General features: G+C 39.0%; 1 protein-coding gene across 1 annotated transcript; it reads left to right on the top strand.

The window, feature by feature from the left end:
- Positions 1 to 1,173: 1,173 nt before the first annotated feature.
- LOC106872311 (UDP-N-acetylglucosamine transferase subunit ALG13) lies at positions 1,174 to 8,704 on the top strand. The gene is made up of 4 exons (XM_014919252.3): positions 1,174 to 1,337; positions 5,474 to 5,633; positions 5,758 to 5,896; positions 7,170 to 8,704. Exons 1-4 carry the CDS (start codon positions 1,245 to 1,247, stop codon positions 7,282 to 7,284), a joined length of 507 nt encoding a protein of 168 aa, XP_014774738.1. The 5' UTR covers positions 1,174 to 1,244; the 3' UTR covers positions 7,285 to 8,704.
- The last annotated feature ends 1,296 nt before the right edge of the window (positions 8,705 to 10,000 follow it).

The following is a 10,000-nucleotide window of genomic DNA, read 5'->3' as shown; positions in this document are numbered from 1 at the left end:
ACAGGAAAGGCATCCAACTGCAGAAAATCCTATCCAACAAACTGCATCTGACCCACGTGGGCATAGAAAAGTGGACGTTAAACAATGATCATAATGATGATGGTGATGATGATACTCCAGTAAACATATTTTAAAACCAACACCAAGCATTAGATAAAAGAAAAAAAATTGATGTACAATATTGAGTGAACTTCTTTATTTAACACTTTTAATCTTGAAGAAGAAAATCTAATCGTCGCTGAGAGATTCCGTGTGACCTTCCGCCTGTTGGAGTGCCTCCACGAAAAGAGAAAAAGACAAAAAACAAAACCCTGTCATAAGTCCATTCATTGTATTTTGTTTTACAAAATCTTTTAAGAGTTAAATTTGATACTGAATTCAGAATATCTGTTTTTGTTGTCATACGTCGATTGTTTGTTTAAAGTCAAAACAACCGTGTAACTTCTGTTGTATGATTCCCACCACCCGACGTCAACTTGGGACAAGTGATTCCCACAAGTTAATACATGGTCGAAAACGAATGAAGCATATTTGAAAATTTGAAACGTAGACTAAACTTTTTGACAGTCTTTGTATAGTTTGTCAGGAATAATAAAAATATTATGATCTTGAAGTAAATTGTTTTAAAATTGCTACCCTCATACCCACTTACACACACACACACACACACACACACACACAAAGAGCTGATATTTATAGGTCGGATACTCCTTGCAAATTTGAGAACGTCCAACTTATTAACAGAAGGTTTGCTGTTCAATAAAGTACCTAATACTTGTTAAAATGTAAAATTCATATATTTCTGACGTTAAAAAAATTTATAAACATCAAAAGAACATCAAATAATTATTTTTTGGAACGTAGGAACTTGAAGTAGATAAAGCTATAACTAATAGCGTGTAAATATTGTCTTAAAAGCCCTTTAGATACAAAAACTCGAAGGTCTGTGATGTTTACAAAAGATGTGGTTTCAAGTTCAAGCGCAGCTTTCGACTTTTTATAGCTAAAGGAATTTTTAAACTCAATATTTACATGTTATTATTTATAGCTTATCTAAATCAAGCTCCAACGTTCAAAAAAAAAAAAAAGAAGCAAAAACTTAAATTTTTATCGACAAAAACAAAAGAAAGTACGAAAACAAAGTACTAACTCTTAATGGCGCTACGTATTTCGTTTTAGAAGTTCGTTTCTAATTTTACATTCAACTGTATTGATGTTTTTTTTTTTCGCTGTCTGTTTATAAAATGAACAACAAGAATAAGACAGTGTTTGTCACGGTTGGAACGACGCAGTTCGACCAACTCGTACTGAAAGTCGCCACAGAAGAAATATGCCAGGTGAGTTTGTTTTGTTTCCACATGTGACAATTACAGGTTTTTAATTTTATTAATTATAAAATATCGGGTTTCTTTAAAACCTGAAGATTAAAGATTTATTTAAAAGGTTCTCCATGGAACAGATTTGATTATTGTGTTTGACATTGACGGATTTTGCTTCATGTTATTATATATATCAGAACTACCACTACTGGGATTCGTAACCCAGGTAGCACGATTCACTTCGCCGAGTGTTTGTTTACTTGTTTAGGTCTCGGTCAGCCTTAATTGAAATAGACTTACGATCAAAAACATTCCAACCGTGGACATCCCATCTTTTTATCCGGATATAATATATGTAACTTAGATATGTTACCCATTTAAAGATGATAGGTAGTGACATGTAGTTTGGGCTGCTATTTTTAGCAGCTCGTGCGACCACGTAGACGTTCCTTTCGTTTAACCCCAGGCTAACCCTTATCGCGCCGATGATGTTCAAAAACTCTCGTAGACGTTCCGTCCACGACCATTCCGTTTCTTTATATAGTGCTACATTATCCAATTAGTCCGTCTTAATTTATTATTTTTGATGAAAACAGCCGGTTTGAGAGAGATTTGTCCTCTTTGGCCCCGAATGATGGCGCCTGGCTAAATGGTTAGAATATTCGGCTGGCCGTAAACAAGACGCTTTATTTCACGTCACTGCTGTACACTCAGCTGGCAAAAATAAGTTGTATCTGTAATTCAAAAGGCCAGTCTTGGTCACATTCTCTGTCACGCTGAATCTCCTCGAAAACTACGTAAGGGTGCTCGTGTCTATGGAGAACTCAGCCACTTGCATATTAATTTCACGAGCAGGCTGTTCTGGCGATCTGATCACCTGGAACCCTCATCGCCGTAACCGACGGAGTATCAGCCTAGTTTTGGCACCGAGTGTTTGCTTGTCGTTTAGACCTAATATAACAAACCCGTGATCAAAGTCGTTAGAAACCGTGATCCCATGTCTTTCTATTGGATAAATAGTCCGACGTTAACTGTGTCTTTTTCCGTACAAAGATTTACAAACAACCATGTCCATAAATCGTTTTTCTTCATTAACTTCCTGGATTTCAGTTTGGCACAGAACATGTCTCTTTGTCTCTTTGAGCTCACTTCATACGTCCAGGTGTTTCCATTTCTCTGAATCAGTGGTTCTGAACCATTTCCCGCATATGAATCACTTTGATATAGATGGAGATGATACACCTAATAGATATGTCCTACAACATTTCAGTTTGATCCTCACCTCCCCTAAAATTGAAGTTCAAATATGAGTTAATATGCAGTTTAGGGGTTTAAAAACAAATGAAATAATATTGACTGGATGTGACGACAAATACTTAAATGTGCAAATTATATTGGTTGTCGCAATATATACTTATTGGTATGTATCTATATACATGTGTGTATATATATATATATATATATATGTACATTCTATACACAGACATATACGTACACATACACACATGCATATGTACGTACATACATATATATGTATTTATCATCATCGTTTAACGTCCGCTTTCCATGCTAGCATGGGTTGGACGATTTGACTGAGGACTGGTGAAACCGGATGGCAACACCAGGCTCCAGTCTGATTTGGCAGAGTTTCTACAGCTGGATGCCCTTCCTAACGCCAACCACTCAGAGAGTGTAGTGGGTGCTTTTACGTGTCACCCGCACGAAAACGGCCACGCTCGAAATGGTGTCTTTTATGTGCCACCCGCACAAGCCAGTCCAGGGGCACTGGCAACGATCTCGCTCGAAAATCCTACAGGAGCCAGTCAGGCGGTACTGGCAACGGCCACGCTCAAAATGGTGCATCTCATGTGCCACCCGCACAAGAACCAGTCCAGGGGCACTGGCAACGATCTTACTTGGCTTGCCGGGTCTTCTCACGCACAGCCCATTTCCAAAGGTCTCGGTCCGTAGTCATCGCCTCGGTGAGGCCCAATGTACGAAGGTCTTGCCTCACCACCTCAGCCCAGGTCTTCCTGGGCCTACCTCTTCTACGGGTTCCCTCAACTGTTAGGGTGTGGCACTTTTTCACGCAGCTATCCTCCTCCATTCTCACCACATGTCCATACCAGCGCAATCGTCTCTCTTGCACGCCACAACTGATGCTTCTAATGTTCAGCTTTTCTCTCAAGATACTTACACTCTGACGGGTATTCACATTGACATTACACATCCAACGGAGCATACTGGCTTCATTCCTTGCGAGCTTACGTATGTCCTCAGCAGTTACAGCCCATGTTTCACTGCCATGTAGCATGGTTGTTCGTACGCATGCGTCATACAGTCTGCCTTTTACTCTGAGTGAGAGTCCCTTTGTCGCCAGCAGGGGTAAGAGCTCTCTAAACTTTGCCCAGGCTATTCTTATTCTAGCAGCTACACTTTCAGCGCACCCACCCCCACTACTAACTTGGTCGCCCAGATAGCGGAAGCTATCGACTACCTCTAGTTTTTCACCCTGGAATGAGATAGAAGTTGTTTCCTGTTTGTTTGCAGTCTTTATTGCACCTGAACATCTGCCACAAACAAAAACTAAATTGCTAGTTAACCTGCCTTTGATGTTGCTGCACCTCTTATGTGTCCATAGCTTGCACCGGGTACATCTTATAGAGTTACTACCTACTCCTTTTCTACATACTGAGCAGGGCCATCTACCTGAAGGGGTTTGTGTTTTATCTACCTTCCTACTTATTAGGATTTTGGTTTTAGCTAGGTTGACTCTAAGGCCCTTCAATTCTAGACCTTGCTTCCACACCTGAAACTTCTCCTCTAGTTCTGATAGTGACTCCGCAATTAGGGCAAGGTCATCAGCATAGAGGAGCTCCCAGGGGCAGCCTGTCTTGAACTCCTCTGTGATTGCCTGGAGGACTATGGTAAATAATAGGGGGCTGAGGACGGAACCTTGGTGGACCCCTACCTCTACCCGGAATTCATTGCTGTACTCATTTCCAACCCTCACCTTACTGGCAGCATCTCTGTACATGGCTCGCACAGCTCTCACTAACCATTCTTCTATCCCAAGTTTCCTCATTGACCACCAGATAAGGGATCGGGGGACCCTGTCAAAGGCTTTCTCCATGTCAACGAAAGCCAGGTACAGAGGTTTATCCTTAGCTAGGTATTTCTCCTGCAACTGTCTCACTAGAAATAAGGCATCAGTAGTTGTATATATTCTTTTATTCTTTTAATTGTGTCAGTCATTTGACTGTAGCCATGCTGGAGCACCACCTTTAGTTGAACAAATCGACTCCAGGACTTATTTTTCGTAAGCCTAGTATTTATTCTGTTGGTCTCTTTTGCTAAACTGCTAAGTTACGGGGATGTAAACACACCAACATTAGTTGTCAAGCGAAGGTGGGGGGACAAACACATACACACACACACACACACACACACACACACACACACACACACACACACACATGACAGGCTTCTTTCAGTTTCTGTCTACCAAATCCACTCACAAGGCTTTGGTCGGCCTGAGGCTATAGTAGAAGACACTTGCCCAAGATGCTATGCAGTGGGACTGAACCCAGAACCATGTGGTTGGAAGCAAGCCTCTTACCACACAGCCACTCCTTCCACCTATATATGTGCGTATGTGTGTGTGTGTGTGTGTGTGTATATGCATGTATATTCAATAACAAATTTAAAGCAGTGCTAGAGATGTAAACATACATTGAGTGTGTGTAATCGATTATACATATATATGTGTGTGTGTGTGTGTGTGTATGTATTATCATCATTTAATGTTTGCATTCCACGTTGGCACGAGTGTGACAAGATGTGGTAAGCTGCAGGGCTGCATCAAGTTTCAATGTTACCTTTGGTATGGTTTCTGTGGCTCATTGCCCTTCCTGATGTCAACCAGTCTACAGTGTGTGTTCAAATAATCTACTAAAAAATCACTCAGTCTGTAAATTTTCCAAGTTTCGAGTCATTTTGAAGAACACTTGTCATAATTAAAAGAAAATACTTTGCTCATCAGAATTTTTTTTTTAAGTGGCCTTTGACGATTAATTAATGAATTATTTATCAAAATTGGCTCAAACTGTCAATGTTTCATTATATTGTGTTTCCTCTTGATACTTTTTATACAGAAATTAAACGATCTTGGTTTTAAGAGAATGATTATACAAGCTGGACATAGCAAACCCCCATCAAAAAAGGCAGTAGCTGGTGTTGAAATTTCTACCTTTGATTTCAAGGATTCAATCTTAGAAAATCTCCAAAAAGCCCACCTGGTGATAAGCCATGCAGGTAACACGCCTTCCTTTTAACGAATTAAAAAAAAATTCTTAGAACCCTTGCCCTCCACTTATGGGAAATGCTGTTCTTGAAGTTTCTAAAGTTTCTATTAATCTGCTTCTTTGTTGTTCCATAGGTGCTGGTACCACCATGGAGACACTTAATGAAGGCAAGCCACTAATAACGGTGGTTAATGAAAAATTAATGAACAACCATCAAATAGAACTGGCTGAACAAATGTCGAAAGATGGTTATTCCTTGTTTTGTACTTGCAGGTGAGTTTCTTGATATTTTTTTGGGGGTTCACTAGACAAATTTCTTAAAAAAATCTTGAACCAACCTCCTACACCTGGATATGTCTCCAGCAATAATACCTGTTTGCTAGAGTGGGCCATGGTGCCCCATATGTGACTAAAAGACTTCGCCAGGTGGTGCTGTTAAGTTTGACATGCCCTGGGCCTATACTGGCTGAAACTGATCAAAGTTACCATGATAATCTGTAGAAAAATTGATTTCATGTTATGGCTAAATCGCAGAGATAGATCTCATAACCCTGATTATTCCCGTATTTACAAGATGCATGATATATTTCCTTATTGCCCACAAGGGGCTAAACATAGAGGGAACAAACAAGAACAGACAAAGAGATTAAGTTGATTACATCGACCCCAGTGCGTAACTGGTACTTATTTAATTAACCCCGAAAGGATGAAAGGCAAAGTCGACCTCGGCGGAATGTGAACTCAGAACGTAACAGCAGACGAAATACCTATTTCTTTACTGCCCACAGGGGGCTAAACATAGAGGGGACAAACAAGGACAGACAAAGAGATTAAGTTGATTACATCAACCCCAGTGCGTAACTGGTACTTATTTAATCGACCCCGAAAGGATGAAAGGCAAAGTCGACCTCGGCGGAATTTGAACTCAGAACGTAACAGCAGACGAAATACCGCTAAGCATTTCGCCTGGCGTGCTAACGTTTCTGCCAACTCGTTGATATTAAGAGATATAGGAAAAGGGAGAAACGAAAGCAAGCCAAAGCAGTTTAGTAGTCTAAGGGAAGAAACTCTATCGCGAACTATAATATAGTTTGAGACATAATTGCTTCCCTTGAATTATCTTTGCAACTATGTGCCTTGAATTACCTCCCCTATCTCTTTTTTTGTTATCGTTACCAGCGTCGCCTTCCTGGCACTTGTAAAGACATTCGAGCGAGATCGTTGCCAGTGCCGCTGAACTGGCTCCTGTGCAGGTGGCACGTAAAATACACCATTTTGAGAGTGGCCGTTGCCAGTACCGCCTGACTGGCCTTCGTGTCGGTGACACGTAAAAGCACGCACTACACTCTCGGAGTGGTTGGCGTTAGGAAGGGCATCCAGCTGTAGAAACTCTACCAAATCAGATTGGAGCCTGGTGTAGCCATCTGGTTCGCCAGTCCTCAGTCAAATCGTCCAACCCATGATAGCATGGAAAGCGGACGTTAAACGATTATTATTATTATTATTATTATTTTGATTATTTTTTTATCTTTTCCTATTTTTGCAGCACTCTTCGTGAAACACTGAATAAATTCGACAAAATGGTTTTTGAAAAATACATTCCTGGAGATCCGACAAAATTTGGAATATTCATGGATAAAGTTGTCGGCTTCTCCTCCTGATGAACCGATTCTTCACTTTGGACCAAACTCTGACTCGGCACCAATTTCTGCAATTTTCATTTTGCAACATTTAAAAAAAATCCTCTCACCATTCCTCTCAGTCCTTGTTCCTTTCTGTTTGTTACTTTTTGTTTTTGTTATTTTCATGTTTAGTAACGATTTCAACATTTGGGCACAATGCCAGCAATGTTGAGGGCGGGCAGCAGGGAGTAGTCTTATACCAACAGCTTATTGTCTGCAAGGACCTAAGGCATTGCAGACAACATCAAAGGATTAAATGCAGCAACATCCACAAAAAATAATGGGGTGGGGGTGGGGGTGTTTGCAGTCTTTTTACTTGTTTCACTCACTAGACTGCGCCCATGCTGGAGCACTGCCTCAAAGAGTTTCAGTCAAATGAATCAATTCCATGACTTAATTTCTTGGGCCTGGTGCTTATTCTGTCGGTCTCTTTTACTGAACTGCTAAGTTATAGGGCTATAAACCCACCAACACCAGATGTCAAGCAGTGGTGGCAGACAAACACACGTACACGTATACACACAGATATACACACATACACGCACGTGCATACGCACTCACGTGCTCTTTGAAAGATTCTAAATGTAAAACTGTCTCTTTTAAAATAAGGCAGTGTTTTGTATTCGTAATAGGATGAATTCATTACATCCAATTCACAAATATATATGTGTGTGTGTGTGTGTGTGTGTGTGTGTGTGTGTTTGAGGGGGTGCTGGAAAGTTTCTGGCTTCGAAGGTTTCATGAAAAACCTGGTTTCAGGTTCACCCTCCCAAGTTTTTTCACAGGGCTTAGAAAAACTGAAGGGTTGCTGCAATAAGTGTGTGAATCTGAGAGAGGAATATGTTAAAATAAAATCCTAATTAACTGATCCTCCTGTATTTTCTTTTACCCAAAGCCAGGAACTTTTCGGCATCCACTCGTGTATGTATGTAAATATATCAGAAAAATAAGAAAATAGATATTAATCAATCAATAACTATATTTAGTAATTGCAAAAATAGACTTAATTCCTTACAGCTGTTTCGATTCAGGCTTTGAAGATTTTAATTGAAATAATTAAATCCTTATAAAGTAGAATATATATATATATATATATATATATGTGTCACAAAAAACAGAGAAGATCTCGATGTATCAAAATGTCCTCTAGTTTATTGAAATTAAGCAATATCTTATTTCTGTATATAGTTCTTATATGAAGTTATTCTTGTTTTATGCTTAAGATATAAACAACATCTTTTATTAAGTTTGGCACATTTTGAAATTTATGTCAATTGAAATTTCAAGAAACTATTTCCTTTATTAATTTTCGATTCTGTGATATTGTTTCTATTTCAGTGATTGCCTTCCACTCTGTTGGGATAAAATGTATTTGATTAAAACTTGTTATATATAGGCATTCTTTGTTGTTACTCATATTATTTTGCTTTCTCATTTCAAGCCGGGAGGGAGGGTGGGGGGTGAGGTTGCAGCAGATTCCAATCTGATTTGGCAAGGTTTCTACGACTGGATGCTCCTCATAACACGTGTGTGTGTGTGTGTGTGCATGCGCACGTGTGTGTATCTATTTCTAAGATTAAAAATTCTGTATACCAGTGTAAAATTACTTCAGGTACCAATATTTTTTTATATAGGTAGTTCTTCTCAGTTATCTAAAAGAATTTCTAATCATTACTCTACAGTACAGGGCTTAGTAAATTAATTTGGTATCTAAAAGACCATATTAAACAATTTAATTTAGATTGGTTGATTCTCTCCATTTCATTCCCATATGATAAAAGTAAAGAATTCTGCCAACTCTGTAATACTGAGCTATTTTTTATTCTTTTTTCTAAGAATCCCCTTATAAACACGTTTACAGAGCGTGCTTATCGATGTAAACATTGGCAGAAACATACCTTTAGTTTATATAAGTGATATCTACCATTATATATAATTTGAACATTGATTTTCTTCTTACGTTTCACTTCCACTAGATATATCTTTTTCCAAGCCTTTAAGTTTTTATTTAATTCACATATCGCTCCATATTTCTCATTTATTTGGTTTGTGATTTTTTTTTCCTTTACCCCTCCTCTTTCTGTAGGCTACCTTTGACGTTATATCCTCTAACGGTTTAAAAAAAACCCCAGCTTAATAGCGTTCCATTCATCATTATACACATCCATCACATTCTGTTAAAATATCAAGAGAAAAGACCTAATCGGCAGCATGGAATTCTGCTGCATGACATATCGCCAATATGACCAAGGAAGCCATTCAAATGCATGGTTGGGAAGTGCTGCCACACCCACCGTACTCCCTGATTTGGTACCAACGGATTTCCACCTCTTTCGATCTCTTTCAAATGCTATGCACGGAGTTTCGTTCAATACTGGTGCAGAATTGAGAGCTTGGTTGGATCAATTTTTCGAGTCAAAATCTTCCAACGAGGTATTGAAAATCTTGTTGAACGTTGGGAAGAAGTTGTAAACATCAAGGGTGAATACATTATTGATTAATTAGTTGTTACTTTTTATTAAACCTTTAAAAAAAATTTAAATTTAAAAAAACGGCGGGAACTTAGTTGCCAACCCAATATATGCTACTAAAACTGTGATTGCTTGCTTGCTCGTCTGTCATTTAATACAACCAAAGCGATGCATGATGGGAAAATACTCTGGAAGTAAATCACCCCTGAAATGTGAATACAAAT

This window comes from Octopus bimaculoides, chromosome 14 (assembly GCF_046866305.1).
Source record: "Octopus bimaculoides isolate indiv1 chromosome 14, ASM4686630v1, whole genome shotgun sequence".
NCBI classification, from domain to species: domain Eukaryota; kingdom Metazoa; phylum Mollusca; class Cephalopoda; order Octopoda; family Octopodidae; genus Octopus; species Octopus bimaculoides.
The sequence above is the reverse complement of the archived record's forward strand: the minus strand, read 5'-3'. Positions and strand labels throughout refer to the sequence as shown.